The 18,288-nt window shown below is 43.2% G+C and overlaps 1 protein-coding gene across 7 annotated transcripts in view; it reads right to left on the reverse strand.

Moving 5' to 3' along the window:
* Window positions 1-18,288, reverse strand: part of TJP2 (tight junction protein 2) — a 134,147-nt gene that overhangs the window by 67,236 nt on the left and 48,623 nt on the right. The window contains exon 1 of one of the 7 annotated variants that reach the window (XM_004454761.5): window positions 7,681-7,804. The exons of the other annotated variants lie outside the window; for them this stretch is intronic. Within the exon in view, the coding sequence (XP_004454818.2) occupies window positions 7,681-7,740 (60 nt within the window). The 5' untranslated portion in view covers window positions 7,741-7,804. Of the gene's footprint in view, window positions 1-7,680; window positions 7,805-18,288 lie in introns of those variants that run through there. 7 annotated transcript variants of the gene reach the window in all.

The following is an 18,288-nucleotide window of genomic DNA, read 5'->3' on the forward strand; positions in this document are numbered from 1 at the left end:
CTTAGGGAGCTCTGTAAAATGGCTGTAGTTGCTGGCTCCGGCTGCCAAGCAAGGAAGAGAAGCCAGCACACACTGCGCTAGTTAGTACATTATTTAAAGTACAACTGAATAATAGATCTTTCCATCAATTCATGAGCTCAACAACCATCAGCCACTCTTGGCTTCTCAGCTGATCTCTGAAAAATGCCTTTCAGAAAGAATCCATAGGCTCTCATTTTAAAAGGGAAAAAAAATACACAAAAGTAATTTAAGAGGTACAGAAACACTTTAGAAATTATTTAGAATGTTCTCTAGGTTTTACACCCAAGCATTCAGAACCTCAGAATGTTAAGAGCCACAAAAGAATTCAGTTATAATCAACTATAACAGCTTACATCCAGATAAAGAAACAGAACTAGAGAATTAAGGCATCCAGCTAATTAGTGGTGCAGCCGATGCTGCTTCTGTGCCATTGCAGAAGTGGTTTGTAATTCTAAATTTTCCTACTGACAAACTGCCATCTATTCCCTATATAAATGTCAAGAATCCACTCCCCTAAATTCTCAGCTAACCTTCAATTCTTACTAGTTCATGCAACAAGCCTTCTGCAAATCAAGTCAGTTCAACGTGGTAAATACTTAAGAGAATGGCAAAGACATCTTTAATGGTCTACATTTTCTAGGGTTGCCGTACAACTCAGACCAGGCTGATGGCTGGCGGTAAGTGCCTGAGCATAGGGGACGTGGTAAGGGCAATAGTAAACACTGGCATGTGCGTAATATGAACCAGTCCCAGGAAAGAAAGCAATTAATCAGCTTAGGGTGAAGAAGGCTAAGGGAGGAACCCGCCTTCTAAGAACGAGCTTGCCCGAGGCAAAAGGAAAATAAGCTCACTTGCCAGGCTTCTAAAAACGAGCTCACCAGGAAGTTTCCTCTAAATAAGTCAAGTTTTTTCAAAATGAGAAATGTTTAGTTTTGTTAATCAATTCCTTCAGATAATCTCACTCTGCTTTGCCAGACATATTTAGGAACAATCTTCTCCAAGTATTAGCTGCCTGTCCCAGCATCTGCCAACCCCCTGCCCCTATGGACATAGACCCTCTCACAGCCAAGGGTCTCAAATGGGCTCCATTAAGGAAGGCATAAAAGTTTTAGGCACAATCTAGAATGCTGTTCACTTCCTTTAATACTTGGCTAATAAGTAGCTCTCAACAAATGGAAACAAACAACTACATCTGGAACTTTTTCCCCTCCTCTAATGAAAGTTCCTAGGACCTACATGTCACAGAAGTGATCATTAACTCCTACTGATGACTAGATAGCATTATTTCACATTTTTCTTCAACTCAAGTAACAAAATCTATACCTACAAATGTTCCCTCATAACTATCAAAGTTTTTTTTATATACAACAGCAAAGACATAACTGATTTTAATAATTATCCATTAATTACAGTCTAGTAACTGTTACCTACCAGCAAGAATAACTATGCCAATAATTTCTCCTACAATGTATTACATATTAGTACATTCCCTCCAAAGGCCACTACTTGTCACTCTCTCCTATTATTTAGTACCATGCTTAAATAGGGTAAACTATAATATAATTGAAGTTTTGAAAGATGGGGTCATATTTTTCCTGTGAGCATGATGTATGTATTTGATATGGCTGAATAAAGTCTGCAATAGAAACAATAATTACCATATTAATTTTGAAGATGGTGTTTACATACACATAGGTAAAATTTAGTATTCAAGGATGTGATATAAGATCTTTGCCATAATTAATGGTATAACTGGAAATTTTCTCATCAGTCCAGTTTGTTAAAACAACAAATATTTTATTAACTGAGGAACAAACTATCTATCATGCTTCCACCACCGCTACTGCATATACAGTGTTGGGGAAAGATAAATATAGATAGAAACCTTAAAAAATGAATATTCTAATTAGGCAAAATATTAGTCTAAAGTTAAAATAAGCATTCATATTATGAAAATGCATCTTACTATGGTCTATGATGTATAACGTTGTGTAAGTGGTTAAGGAAATCTGCAGTATATTTTTAAGGTTAAATACCTGAGCTAACTTTAATTACCTGGCAGAGGCACTAAACAAATACCTATACAGACTTAAAATTATTAAAATACAAGTTACTAATGGATGGCTTAGGATTTCCCATTATCAGCATGTACAACTGGTACACATTTAGAGATTTTATGACTAAAACAAAGTATTTTCTCTTCTTTATTTACCTACTATGAATGTACATCCCCAGCTCATCACTCTAGGTCAAATGAGGTTTACTTTTTTGGTACCTCAAGATTTCCAGTTCTGAAAACATCCCTGTTAAAGCCTATTTGGTAGATCAATTTAAGTTACATTTTAAAAAACACAGTCCCTCTGACTGGCAGCCTCTTTTCTTTATCCTTTTATATCTCCCATCAATCTTTTCTTCACCTTCAGCACAATCTGCAGTCTTCTACCCACTGCTTAGTTAGCAGTGAGCAATGCAGTTTTGGTTTTTTAAAAAGATTTATTTTTATTTTTCTCCCCTTTCCTCCTACCCTTGTCGGCTCTGTGTCCATTTGCTGTGTATTCTTCTGTATCTGCTTGCATTCTTGTCAGGCAGTACCAGCAATCTGTCTCTTTTTGTTGCATCATCTTGCTGCATCAGCTTCTCCGTGTGTGCGGCACCACTCCTGGGCAGGCTGAGCTTTTTATTTTTTTGCGCAGGCAGGCTCTCCTTGTGGGGCGCACTCCATGCACATGGGGCACCCCTACGTGGAGGGCATCCCCGTGTGGCGTGGCAGCACTGTGCATGGGCCAGCTTACCACATGGGCCAGGAGGTCCTGGGTACCAAACCCTGGACCTCCTATATGGTAGGCGGAAGCTCTATCAGTTAAGCCACATCCACTCGCCTGAGCAATGCAGTTTTGCACCAGACTTTATTTTTTAGGAGGTAATGCATGCTGAACCCAGGACCTCGTACATGGGAAGCAGGTGCTCAACCACTTGAGCTATACGGGCAACCCGAAATAGACTTTTTAAAAAATTGACACCCCCCCCCACCTTGCCACTTACACTTGCTGTCTGCTCTCTGTGCATTCGCTGCATGTTCTTCTGTCTGCTTGTCTTCTCTTCTGGAGGTACCGGGAACCGATCCTGGGACCCTCTGACAAGGGAGAGAGGCACCCAATCACCTGAGCCACATCAGCTCTCTAGTTTGCTGTGTCTCTCACTGTTCTTCCTCTGTGTCTCTTTTTTGTTCCATCACCTTGTGTCAGTTCTCTGCATGGGCCAGTTTGCCTTTACCAGGAGGCCCCTGGAAGGGAACCTGGGACCTCCACTATGGTAGAGAGAAGCCCAATCGCTTGGGCCATATCCGCTTCCCCGTCTAACTTTTAGACTTTTAAAAGTTAAATGCATTTAAATGGGATGCTGTTTGCTCTCTACATTCCTCAGCAATGGATCATAAGCTAGGTACCCTTGATAATAAAGTGAGGTCCCTCAGTGTCCTGCAATGTTTCTTCCTTTTCAATCTATCATATAACAAATGTCATACCAACGGACCTTAAAAATTGCAGAACAGTTTGTGTGAAGCAAGAGAAAGGAATGAGAATTGGGCCAGACACTAACGAGCTTCACAAATAAACTCTACAACAACAGGTAAGAGAGCTGGGTGGATAAGCATAAGACATAAAGTTAGTCAAATTCAACTTATCTGGCTTTTGGGGGCCATTCTGTATTGACTTTCTTGAAGGTGTGGGAGGTGTATACCTGACCCTCCCTAACTAAATGCCATACTCGTATGTTAAGCAGTGTTTCCCATATCTCAGATTTCAAGGGCTATCTTCACAATTTTTGCTTCATCCTCATATCATTCATCTGATAATTCAGTTACCATTTTTCTTAAAACAGACAATGGTTTTACTTAAATACATCGGCCTCATTCTAAGAAATAACATTCATGAAATAAGGGGTTTGTTTAAGCTGGCTGTGTTTTTAATTCCTAATGCATAATAATAAAAAAATAGAATATGTCTCTCCCTGTGCCACACATAAGTCATTCTGTGTACCACACTTTGAAAATCACTGTTTGGGGGACAGCAAAAAGGCAGAGAAGATGCTTAGTTAACTTAATACTTTTTTTTCATACAACAGTCCTTAGTTTCTCTTCTGAGTCCACAGGTGGTCAAGACTGATGAAGCTTTGGGGGCAATGGCCAGCCGGATGATGGAGACACCAGATAAACGGATGATCCAATCAGACAGCTGTTGTCCCCACTCAAGCAGGCCATCCCGGCTCCAGTAGTCAGCCACCAAGTTCCAAGAAATGCATTTCCTAATCAAGCTGGAAAACTGGGAGCAAACATTTTCTAACTTAAACTCTGCCTCTTACACAATAAGATAGGAAGCATACATGCTTCATCAACCATTTTTCTAGGTAACGTTCAAAAACGTTGTAATACTCTGTTGGGATTGGGTACCTCAAAACTTCTTTCAGTTGCTGTCACATGGCCTTTCACTCTTTTTTTAGTGGTAACACACCTCAGACTCTCATAGATGTCCTAGCTATATGGACTTCTACTAAAAAGGGTCATCACAAAAACTTCTGTGGGGGTGAAATATGTCCTAAGTAGTTTGGGGGAAGATTTCTTTTATAACTTTAAATATTGATGTATTCAACCTACTAAATGGGTATTAAGTCTGACTTCTGTGTCTATATTTCTGACCCTGACCCTTGGACTTAAGACACTGGCTCAGTAAGACACTTGAGACATTTACCTGTGCACAGTCAAACCCTAATACACCACCACACCCCAGATCACCTTCACTGGAAAATGCCTCTCCCCTCCAAAACTGGCTTGGCCAAGGGCATTCCAGCTGGAAACTGTCAGACCCCTGACTATTGCTTAGAGTCTAATCAAGAGGCACTTAATTGGCATCTGTTCTCAACCTAAATTAATCTGTAGCCACAACTCCTTAATAGGATTCGTTTTAGGGATTAGGGAAGGAATTCTGTGACAGTTCAAATGCTTAGAAGTGTGTTGAAAGTTTCAGCAGTGATTACTAACCCTTCCTAACTCTCCACACCCTATCCCCTCCACACCCACACCTCCCACCACTCCAAACCTACATGACTTTTTAAAAGTACAAAACATCCTATTATTGCACATAGGGCTAAAGCGGCCCCACCTAGTTCCAAGAACTTATCAGACTCCTGAAAGTAAAACCTTCATCACTTTTATTTCTTAAGAAAGAAAACCTTGCTAAACCCAAAATTTACTGTGGGGATTCAGTCATCTCCCTTGCATTCAAGGACATTAAAAAGTTCTCACATTTAACCCTAGTAACTCAGTGGAATCTGTAAAAGATAAATGGTTCCCTGTGACCTTCTGACAATGTAAAAGGACTAGATCAAACATTAAATAAAGGAAGGCAGAAGTCATTGCCAATGGAATTCCCCAAGGTGGGGAGTGATGTAAAAATTCACTGATCTTGAGCCCAATGATTTCCTCAAAAATAGTAATATTTACTGTGTGTGGGTGGAGAGGCATGTTTACTGAGAAAATGGTTTACTTCTTTGTAGAAGTCAGGCCATCAATACACTGGGAATTGCTATGACAATTCTTTTTCTCAAGTTAAAGTTTTCTTACTGGCATGCGAGGCCCTTCAACAGACTGGCTTCCTTTCCCTGTGTTTTCTCCTTGAGGCCTAACCCGTACCACCTACCTATACTTGCAGATCCCACCTCCCTTCTCAGTCCAGGTCCCAGCACTTAAGAGTTCCAGCACTCATTTTTGCGTATGTTTCTAGCTCCCATTTACTTAGCACCCACTACGTGCCAGGCACTCTGCATCACCTCACTCAGCCCTGGGAGGAAAAGGTGTTAGCCCATTTTCTATAGTGACTCACATTGGGAGGTATTTGTTCAAGTTCCCTTTTTTCCCAGGCAGGAAGAATTTCTGAAGGGAGTGCATACAGGACAATCCCACCTTTAGTTGTATTCCCCTTATAAGTGCAGAGCATAAAACACAATCTAAAATTTTCAGGCTCCAGGCTCTTGAAGGCAGAAATTGGGTCTTGTTCATCTCTGGAGCCCTTCACAGTGACTGGCACAGGTAGGTGCCCATTAAGTAACAGCTGAATGGTATTGAAAAAGTGGTGGCATTAATCCTTGTGTAGCACCAGAAGAGGGAAAAAAAATTCTCCACCAATCTCTGGCAGCAGCACTGAGAAACCTCAAGGAACACCTCAAATGCCATTGTTTCCTTAGTAAAACAGCCCCTTCACCCCTCTTCCCACTGTGTGGTAGAGGCACCACTCTTACCCATTCTCGTAGTCCCCATACTGAAGCAAACAAATGTTCATGAAAATTCACTGAATAATTAAATTTCATCATTTTTAGATTCTAAGACTTATTTCTAAGGTTTAGAATATCAAACGACACTTTTTGCTACAAATTCAATTGCTACAAATTCAATTACTTTTTCACTTTAAATTATGTTTAAATTAAAACCAATGTAAGTATGTATAACAGAAGTTACCTGTTTCCAAGAACAATCCTGACAAAGGCAAACCTGTTCTCCCAAAGTGACTGCCAACACAGCCCAGCACAGACCACTGAGAGCAGGGGCCCTTAACCTTTTTGTTCCACGGACCCCTTTGCCAGTCAGGTGAAAACCACTGGCCCCTTACTAAGTCCACACTATACTGTGTATTATTTAATAAATCACACCCACACCAACACATTCCCACAAGAATGTTTTTTTTTTAAATTTCAAGCCAAGCTCATGGACCCCACATTAAGAACCCCTGACTTAGACATATGAAGAAAAGGGAGTCCTTCCCTCTCTGCTGAGATGCTTCAGGCTGAGAAAGGAGTGAGCAGTGGCAGGACAGTTTCAGTGTGGGGAAGACTTTCAGCTGGGAACTTCACAGAAACCACATTACTCAGGCATACAGCTGCCAGGAAAGCAGCTCTAAGAACTGAAGCTAAAATAGAGGTGGGAGGCTGTATTCATTACTAAGCCCTGGAGTATTCACTCCCAAGTTTGTCCACATTTCAAGAATGTTAAAACCCTGTAGTAGAAACCCCTGGTTATTTATAACTTAAACTACTGTGTAAAAGGGGTAACTTGACAAATGAAGACATAAAATGACCTGAACTGGTAACAGGTAAGATAATACCACAGCACAAAGCATTCATCACAAAGCCCCATCTCCACTCCCTACTGAAAAGAACTTTTACTTATATTGCAAGTGATGAGAAAAGAAAACGATATTCTCATCTCCAAGGAGTTGTCAGTTTCTCTCAAGCACACAGGCCTCTAACTTTGCACCGAGTAGAGTGTGAAACAGAGAAAGAAAAAAAAAAGGCATACAGTAGGCGATACAACAGGCACAACGAGGTGCCTCCAAGACAGCAGAAACCCAGGACACGGGTTCAAGGCAGCTTCCCTTACGCTGGGACTTTTAATCGTCAAGCCCCAATTCTCTGTATAATACAGAGAAAAGGCTGCAGGAGTCCTGGAAAGCCGTGAACCCCCGTCTGCTGAAACCTACTTCCTCCTCTCAGCCTCACCTCCAGGAGGGAGAACGGCGCATCAACGAACAACTTCACGGCCGTCGCCCCCGCCCCACCCCAGCTCTCCCCTCGCAACCCCTCTCCCACCCGAGCGGCGCGCTGAGGCATTACCGGGAGCCACCCGGAGTGCTCCCGCCGCGGGGGAAACACGCGATCTCCTCGCACCGGCATCTCGCGCGCTGGTCCTGCGTGGACGCACCGGGCCGCGGCCGCGCTCCTCCGCGCCGCGGGTCAGGCCGTGGCCCCGCCGCCGCAGGCCGCCAGGGCGCCGACCCGCGGGGACCCAGCCCTTTGTGCCCCCTCCCGCCGCGGCGTCGGAGGCGGCGTCTGCCCGCCCCTGCCCGAGCGCAGCGCCTCCGCGGGCCGGGGAAACTCTCAAATGGGCCGCTACCACCCCCGCACGGGCCGGGGGACGGGCGTGCCGGCGCCGAGTCTCCAAGCCTCCTCTGCAGGCCACGTCACGCGCGACTCCAGGCGGAGGTGGGAGGGGGCGGCGGCGACAGGCCGACTCCAGGGGTCGAACGTGCCGCGGCCCCGGCGCCGGCCACCCACCCCTCGGCCGGCACGATGGTTCGTTCCCCGGCGCGCGCTGGGACCAGCAGGTCCGGCTCCTAACGCGCGCGCCCGGAGCAGCGCTGCAAGGTTTGAGCGCTGGAAGGATCCTGGGGCGTTCTTCCTTGAGGTCGCGCGGATATCCAGCAGGAACACCTTTGGGAGACCTCTGCAGAGCCCCTCAATAGGCAGCACTTCAGTGGCCTTCCATAACCCCAAAGTTTTCTGTCTTGCCTACAGACGCCTGCCCGGCCAGCCAACACAAACACGTTCTTGTACCCCAAATTTCTCAACTCCGTAATTGCTTACTCGAATTCCGAGGGTATAAAATATTCCGGTTAAATCTAAAAGCATGACTTTTCAGCCAGATGTACTCCAAGTTGTCACTGGCACTTTTGCATCAACTCCTGTAAAGAGACTGAAACTCCTCTCCCATCACCTGCTTTTAAAGGGCTACAAATGTTTACCCGATAGGATTCTTGATTCAGCTCTATATATGTATTCATTTTAAAGTACTGTATTCCTCTGAGTACAAGAATGCAAAGTAAATTAAGTTTCCTTATTTTAGGAGCATATAAATTATTTAGAAAATCAAAACAGGTACACTGATCAAAAAATAACTTTAGGTTTGTTTGAAATCTAAGGAATACTATCTCCCCGCCACCGTCCCCCTTTTCCACGCTCTCCACAGTCGCTCATCGCGCCTAGCAGCCAAAATGGTGAAGCAGATCGAGAGCAGGGAAGATTTTCAGGCAGCCTAAAGCGGTGCTGATGATGAACTTGTAGGAGTTGATTTCTCAGCCACATGGTGTGGCCCATTAGATCAAGCCTTTCTTTTATTCCTTCTCTGAAAAGTCTACTTCCTTGAAGCACACGTGGATGACTATCCGATGTTCCTGCAGACTGTGAAGTCAAATGCATGCCAACATTTCAGCTTTATAAAAAGGGACAAAATGTGGGTGAATTTTCTGGCGTTAATAAGGAAAAGGCTGAAACCACCATTAGTGAATTAAGCTAATCATGTTTTCTGAATATATAACCAGCTGTCAGCTGTTTAAAACTTCACTTGTAATTTTTTTATTGACAAAAAAGAAAGAGCACGGATGAAGACTATATACCCAACTGTCATCTGATTATAAATGACAATAAAATATTAATTATACCCTTTAAAAAAAAAAAGGAATACCATGTTGTAAGAGGACAGTGCTGCCCACCCAGCTAGTCCCTTAACTTGGAAAACAAAATTCGGCCTAGGCCCACAGGTAGAAGGTAGAAAGTCTGGTCTGCCTCTCTGACAAGATAGATACTGGGCTCTCTCCCTGAAACGTTGCTTCACTTCCTGCCTAATGAAAACAAGTTTGGCAGTGTATGTAGAAAAACAAGTCCAGCAGATGCCAATCTGAAAGTATTATGCTACTGGCCTCTTTTGGAGTAGCTAAATCCACACTTCTCAATAAAAAGCACTAGGAGTAGCATTTCCCACCACTTAGATATTCTGGTTGTATTCCTGATGTGAAGTGTTACTCCCCTTATCTACGCACCTATTTTAAAAATCACTGCTTCCCAAATTAGGTGGTGCTGACTAATAATCATAATGATAGTATTTGTGAACTGGTCACACCTTATGACATAAGCATATACCACTAGCATTTAGAAAGGAAGAAAGGAATCCAGAACATAGCAATTACATCTATAAATGATTCTCCTCTTCTCTACAGCTGTGATATACAATACGATAACCACTTGCCACACGTGAGTATTTACATTTGAATTTGTCAGTTGGAATTACAGAAACCTGAAAAGTCAGTTTCTCAGTCACATTAGCCACATGCCAAGTACTCAATAACCACCTGTGGCTAGTGGCTGCCATATTGGTCAGTGCAAATATAGAACATTTCCATCACTGCAAGAAGTACTATTGGACGACTTGGCTCCAAATGACTAGATATTACATTCAGGCAGAAATTCCATTCTTCTGGCATAATGCCTGACATATAGTAAGCACCTAACACATGGTTTTAGTGGGAAAAAAATGATTAAATGGATTGCTGGTGGCAGTATAACTCAGTACAACTCTTTGAAACAAGCAATTTATTAGGAAAAACATTTTCCACGTGTGGGATTGCACACTGTAACCCCACTCCTTGGAATCTGTTTATCTAAAGATCTTTTATCCAAAATGTATTTACTGAGCACGTTCTGTAAAACCAGATCAGGTGATAAAATCCTCAGGCTCTCACTTCAAGGAGACTGCAATAGACAAGTAAATATGAAACTTGTGGATATGCCTGGCAGGCTCTGGGTGCTCTGGGGGTTCTCAGGAGGGATTCCTCACCCAGCCTAGGAGAAGAGGTTTAGGGAAGGTGCTCCAGAAAAGGGTTTCTTATGCATTCTAAAGGAGGGGTAAGAAGCTTTCCAGGTGAACTGAATAACTAACATTTGGAGAAATGAGGAATGATAAAAGACCTGTGGTCTGCTCTCTTGTGTCCAAGGGCTTGCTCTTGAGGGGAGAGGAGGCAAGGTTGCAAGGCAAGCAGGGGCCATGCTCTGAACACAGCAGAAGTGGGATCAGATTGGCACTGTATAAAGATCTCTCTATCAGCTTCACGGAAGCTAGATTTGGACAGTAGGAGTAGCAGGGGTTAGTTAAGAATGACAAGACCAGCAAAAAATGCATTGTTGTAGGAATGCAGATAAGATTACAAGGCTAGGAAGGTAGGCAATGTTAGACAAAAGGGAGCCTAGTCAAGAGAAATTAAGGAAATAGAATCAGCATGCCTGGATGACTGCCTGATGAGGTATAGAGCCACCAAGAGGGAAGTGACTCTAAGATGACTCTCAAGTTTCTAGCTTATTTGGCTTTCTATCAAAATAGCAAACACAGGAGTAGGAGCTGATCATGGGAGCAGCGTGAGGAAGGAGGATGAATTTACTTATACATTGAGTTTAAAAGCCCTGTGGCTCATCCAGGTGGAGACGGTTAGTAATTAAACAAATATTTATCAAGTGTTTGCTCAGGAGACTTGAATCTCTGGACTGTCTATGTGCCACCTGGGCCCTGAGCCTCAGCAGAGTTGCAAGACCTACTCTCCAGTTCATTGGACTTACCCAGGTCAGCTAACAGGGAGGTGAGGATGGTCAACCACCAGACCAGGGAACTGAAAGAGTCCACAACTACAAGCAGGAGAATCCCATCCATCAGCCATGTGAGAGCTAAGCCCCCTCTCAATTTAGAAGGTGAAGTGGACATCACCATCGCAGGGTCCTCAGGATGGAGGAATAAAATAGGGATTATGGAAAGCGGATGTGACTCAATCGATTGTGCTCACATCTACAATATGGGAGGCCCTGGGTTCGCTTCCCAGAGCCTCCTTGTGAAGGCAAGCTGGCCTGCACCCGCAGAGAGCTGACAGCCCGCGCCCGTGGAGAGCTGACCGCCCGTGCCCATGGAGAGCTGGTGCAGCAAGATGATACAAGAAAGGGAGACAAGCAGACACAGAAGAACGCACAGTGAATGGACACAGAGAGCAGACAGCAAGCAAGCGACAAGGGGGGATAAATAAATAAAATAAATCTTAAAAAAATAAAAATAAAATAAAATGTGGATTAGAGTGGACTTACTAGTATTCTACTATAGAAATACTGTGACTCTAGCAGTGAAGAAATTATATCATTGAGGTGGAGACAGTGGCCACGGGAGTTGCTGAAAGCAGGGAGAGGGAAAAAGAGGTGTGATTTGGGGGCATTTTTGGGACTTGGAATTTCCTCAATGATACTGCAGGGACAGATGCAGGACATTATAACCCACTGAATGGACTGGGAGAGAGTGTAAACTACAACAAAAACTATAATCCATGCTGTGTAGCAATGCTCAAAATGTAATCATCAAATGCAATGAATGTACCACACTAATAAAAGAAGTCGTTAAGGTGGGAGGAGTGGGGGGTGTAGGGAGTGGAGTATATGGGAACCTCTTATATTTTTCAGTGTACCATTTTGTGTGATCTATGTATGTTTTTTAAAATTTATTGAAATATATCACTCATACATATACATAAATAATAAGTGTATAATAGTTGTGAACTTACAAAACAAACATATATAACATCAAACAAACATATAACATCTCACTCTACCACCAATAACTTGCATTGTTTTTAAACTTTTTAAACTGATGACTAAAGAGCATTGTCAAAATATTACTATTAAACAAAGCAGTTTTCCCCTAACTAATCCAATTGTTATTATCTTTATATCATTTATGTATGAACATACATAAACAATTAAATGTATAGTAAAAGTTATGAACTTACAAAGCAAACATGCATAACATCATTCAGGGGTCCCATATATCAACTGTCCACTAACACCCTGCACTGTTGTGAGACGTTTGTTACAAACTATAAAAGAACACTGTCAAAATCTTACTACTAATCATAGTCCTTATCTTACATTTGGTGTGTTTTTCCCCCAACCCACCCTATTATTATTTTTTAAATATATTTTTTTATGACAGAAGTTGTAAACTTTTAAAACAATCATGCACATGTGCAGAATTCCCAAACAACACCCCTCCATCAACACACCACAATGTGGTGTGTTGTTTGCTACAGATAAAAAATAATATCACCTGATTGTTACCATGTCCATAGTGTACATTTGGCTCACATTTTCCATACTGCCTCAGTATCAACACAGTACATCTTTCGCATAGATGCAAGTATTATATTATTACTACTAACCACAGTCCATAGGTCACTCCAGCTGTATTTTTCCCATGCTTCTCCACAGTCCCGTCACCCTGCAGTAGTGACATACATATGTTCCAGCTAACAAAGGACACTCTTGCATCTGTACCATCAACCACAATTCTCACTCACTTCTTGGTTTACTGTGCTATCCAGTTCCTAGATTATTCTCAAGCATTCTGTCAACTGGCATTTACATGCCTAGACTATCATTTTCAGTCACATCCCCATTTATAAACTAGCTGTTACTCACTGTGTGTTACCATCCATTCTGTACATTTCCACAATTTTACAGTAAAGCTAATTAAAACTTCTACATACATTAAACATCAGTAGTCCACTCAGTCTTCCTCTTATCTCCTTTAAGAATCCACCACCTACAACCAGGTCTTGAAGATAATTTCCCACAATTTTTTCTAGAAGTTTTATTGTTCTTGCTTTTATTTTTAGTTTTTTGATCCATGTTGAGTTAGTTTTTGGGTAAGGTGTGAGATAGGGGACCTCTTTCCTTCTTTCAGCTATGGATGTCCAATTTTTTCAGCACCATTTGTTGAATGGATTGTTCTGCCTGAGCTGTGTGAATTTGACAGGCTAGTCAAAAATCACTTGACCATACATACATACCTTCAGGGTCTGTTTTTGTACCATAAATTTGGTTCCATTGGTCTATTGTGTCTGTCTTTAGGCCAGTACCATGAAGTTTTTACCACTATAGGTAGATATTATGATATAAAGTCTGGAGATGAGGGTTCACTTTTCCTTTTTTATGATGTTTCTGGTTATTCAGGACTCCTTACCCTTCCAAATAAATTTAATGATCGTGTTTTCAATTTTTTCTTTAATGCTGGTGTTATTTTTATTGGGATTGCATTAAATCTATATATCAATTTGAGTAGAATTGACATCTTAATGATATTTAGTCTTCCAATCCATGAGCATGGAATGTTCTTCCAGTTATTTAGGGCTTTTTTATTTGTTTTAACATAGAGTTGCAGTTTTCTGAATATAAGTGCTTTACATCATTGGTTAAGTTTATTCCTAACTATTTGAGTTTTATCTGTCATATCTTATTTTCACCACTCTTTTGACACTTTTAGTTGCATTTATTGATATAATCTTCATTTCTAGACTCTCTTCCAGGCCTCTCTCTCCTATCTTTTCTTTTCAGGCTCTAGCACACCCTTTAGGATCCTGAAATTCTGGTCTCTTGCTTAGAAATTCTCTCAGTTTCTGTTTATCTGTGAATATTCTAATTTCACCCTCATTTTTGAAACACAGTCTTGCTGGATATAAGATTCTTGGCTGGAAGTTTTTCTCTTGTAGTATCTTAAATATATCAGACCATGTCTTCTTGCTTCCATGGTTTCTGGTGAGAAATCAGCACTTAATCATATTGGGTATCCCTTATATGTTATGCATTGCTTTTCTCTTTCTGCTCTCAGAATTCTCTCTTAGTCTTTGGCCTTTGACATTCTGATGAGTATATGTCTTGGAGTTGGTATATTTGGATTTCTTTGGATGGGAGTACATTGTGCTTCTTGGACAAGAATATCTATGTTCTTCAATAGGGTTGGGAAATTTTCTACCATTATTTCTTTAAATATTCCTTCTGTCCCTTTTCCCTTCTCTTCTTCTAAGGCACCCATGACATGTATATTTGCACGTCTTTTGCTGTCATTTATTTCCCTGAGACCTTGTTCAATTTTTTCCATTCTTTTCTTCATCTGTTCTTTTGTATGTTCACTTTCAGAGGCCATTTTTTCAAGCCCACCAATCTTTCTTCTGCCTCCTCAAATCTGCTATTAGGGAAGCGGACTTGGCCCAGTGGTTAGGGTGTCCATCTATCACAAGGGAGGTCCGCGGTTCAAATCCCGGGCCTCCTTGACCCGTGTGGAGCTGGCCATGCGCAGTGCTGATGCACGCAAGGAGTGCTGTGCCACACAGGGGTGTCCCCGCGTAGGGGAGTCCCACGCGCAAGGAGTGCACCCTGTAAGGAGAGCTGCCCAGCGCGAAAGAAAGTGCAGCCTGCCTAAGAATGGCGCCGCCCACACGGAGAGCTGACACAACAAGATGATGCAACAAAAAGAAAGAGATTCCTGGCCACTGACAACAACAGAAGTAGACAAAGAAGACACAGCAAATAGACACAGAGAACACACAACCAGGCCGGGGCGGGGCGGGGCGGGGTGGGGCGGGGTGGGGTGGCAGGGGGGAAGGGGAGAGAAATTTTTTTAAAAATCTGCTATTATATGATTCCAATGTTTTTAAAATTTCATTGATTGCACCTTTCATTCCCATAAGATCTGCTATTTTTCTATGTATGCTTTCAAATTCTTTGTGCTCATCCAATGTCTTCTTAATATCCTTAATCTCTTTTGCCATCTATTGAATTTCTTAAGGAGATTTGTTTGAACATCTTTAATTAGTTGTCTCAACTCCTTTATGTCATCTGAAGGCTTATCTTGTTCCTTTAACTGGGCCATAGCTTTCTGTTCCTTGGTGTGGATTGCAATTTTTTGTTGGTGTCTTCACAACTGGTTTACTAGAGTATTTATTCTGGGTACAGTTTTTCTCTGTAGTTTAGGGCTTCCTATCTTTTCTCCCTTGCTGGTTGTGCAGTAGGAGCCAAGCATGTAGTTGTTACTGTAAGCTGTGGAGGCTCAAGCTACCCTCATTGCACCAGGGACCAATGAAGCTTCTTCCAACTTTCTCCTTTGTCAGGGGTAGGGACAGAGTCACAGCTATGTGGAATAATCCACGTGCAGGCCCAGACTGTAGTTGCCCAGAGAGACTGATGAAGCTTCACGTCCCTCTCTCCCCTGCCTGGGGCTGGGATGGAGCTGCAGGTGGGGGCAACTATGCAGTGTGTGTCCAAGATGACCGCAGTCGCCCTGGTAGACTTCTGATTTTCAGTCTATTCCAGCCAAAGTTCCCTGCATAGGCTGGTGCAGGGCTCCTCAGCCTCCTCCCTGCCAGAGGCAGGATTGAAGCCTAGGCGGGCTGCAGACTGATCTGCATGAAAGAAACTGGTTCCTGCCCACACTGAGCATTTCAGTCAGCCCTGCTTCCCCCCCAGGCTGGGGGCAGAGTCAGAATGGCAGCTACTGGCCTCTTTCTGACTCGGGCTGGTTCACACCCCAGCTGTTCCCAGGGTTATCTCTTAGCCAGCCAAGTCTACCGATCAGTAGCCAAAATCGGCAGCCAACCGTCTCCTCCTCCCCTATTTCTGGGAAATGAAGCTTCCAATTCCCATCACAGAATAGCTCCTGGGGCAGCTCGTGCCGCCAGAGAGGGATAGTCACCGGCCTCAGCGGCTTGGCCAGTAATTTCCCAGAGAGGCTAGTGCAGGCTCCCGTGGCTTCTTCCCTCCTGGGGGTGGCACTGGGGCCGAGGCTGGAGCTGCAATATGATCTGGATGGGAAGAAGCTGTTCTCCACCAGCACTGGGATTCTCAGTCCGCCCCGCTTCCCCTCTTGCCAGGTGTGGAGTTAAGATGGCAGCTTCTGGCCTCTTTCTGACTTGGACAGGCTCAAGCTTTAGCTGTTCTCAGGATTATACTGTAGCCCACTGAATCTACTCATCTGTAGCTGAAATTTGTGCCCAACTGTCTCTTCCTTCCCCATTTTGGGGAAGTGGAGGTTTCGATTCCAGCCACAGAACAGCTCCTGAGGCAGCTTGTGCCTCCAGTGGAGGATGGGCACCGGCCTCCACAGTGTGGAGCGCTCTATTTATGAGTCTTCTCTGCAGACGGGCAGTCTCCTCCTTCCATTCCTTCAAGGACGTTGCAGGATGCTCTTCTGGTCTCCTGCAGTCCCCAAACAGGTGCTTTAGCTAGCTCCAGAGAGCTCTGGGTGTTTGCTAACTGCCCTGTGGCAGGAGCTGATTCTAGGAGCTCCTTACTCCGTCACCATCTTGCTGGTTGTTCTCTCCCACGTTCTTTGTTAAATATTTATTGAGCAACAGCTTACCTTAGAAACGGCAGTTGTTTGCCTGAGTTTTATTGACTTTCTTATCTCCACCCAGACCTGTGGTGATGAGTAGCGCAAATAAAACAAGCAATAAATGTGCACCTCTACTCAATTCACAGACAAGTAAATGAAGGCTTTTGTGATGTTACAGTTATTTGTTCATTTCCAGGTTCTGCTCTATGTATCTTTTTTCTAAGAAAATAATAAAAATATTTTTAAAAATATTTATCAAGTGCCTACTATGTACTAGGCATTGATGAATATTTGGGTAAAGAAATTTGGGATAAAGGAAGGGATCTGGGAATCATCAATGTATTACAAAAGCTGAAGCCATGGGAGGGCACGAGCTTATCCAGAGATGAGAGGACTAAGAACAGGACCCGCCCGTGTGAATACCAATATTTAAGGGGCATGCTCAAGTCTCCAAACAGAAACCAAAGAAGAACCACCAGAAAGGGAAGAAAAATCTGCTGGAGAAGAATGTCCAAAAAGCCAAGGGAAGAACAAATTTCAAGAAGGGCAAAGGGGGAAGCGCATGTGGCTCAACTGATAGAGCCTCCGCCTACCATATAGGAGGTCCAGGACTCAAACCCAGGGTCTCCTTGGTCCATGCACAGTGCTGCTGTGCGCCAAGGAGTGCCGTGTCACACAGGGGTGTCCCCATGTAGGGGAGCTCCACGCGCAAGGAGTGCACCTCTCAAGGAGAGTTGCCCCTTGCAAATAAAGCGCAGCCTGCCCAGGAGTGACGTCACACACACAGAGAGGTGACCCAACAAGATGATGCAACAAAAAAAAAAGACACAGATTCCTGGTGCCACTGAGAATGCAAGCGGACACAGAACACACAGCGAATGAACACAAGAAAGCAGACAACGGGGCGGGATGGGGCAGGAAAGGGGAGAGAAATAAATAAAAATAAATCTTAAAAAAAAAAAAAAGCATGGAACACTGAGGAGGTAAAGTAGGATAAGAACTGAAGATGCTCACTAAGCAAAGGACCAGGGTTTATCTTGGTGAGAACTGTTTCGATAGAACAAAGGGACTGGAGGTTAGACTATGGAGAGTGACTCCAGGTGAAGCAGCACTTCACTGCATGCTTATTCATAAAAACAAATGATGGACCCCCCTCTCAGTTAGAGGTGGAGTGGGCATCTCCATCCCAGAATCCTCAGGACTGGGGAATGAACAATGGACTAAAGTAGACTTACTGTATTCTACTACAGACTTATTGTGATTCAACCAATGGAAGAAATATATCATTAATGTGGAATCAGTGGCCACTGGAGGTTCTGAGGGCAGGGAGAGGGAGAAAGAGGTGTAATATGGGGGCATTTTCGGGACTTGGGAATTGTCCTGAATGGCACTGTAACGAAAGATATAGGACATGACATATTTTGCCATAATCTAAAAATTGTGCAGGAGAGAGTTTAAACTACAATGTAAACTAAAAT

This window comes from Dasypus novemcinctus, chromosome 8 (assembly GCF_030445035.2).
Source record: "Dasypus novemcinctus isolate mDasNov1 chromosome 8, mDasNov1.1.hap2, whole genome shotgun sequence".
Lineage (NCBI taxonomy): Eukaryota > Metazoa > Chordata > Mammalia > Cingulata > Dasypodidae > Dasypus > Dasypus novemcinctus.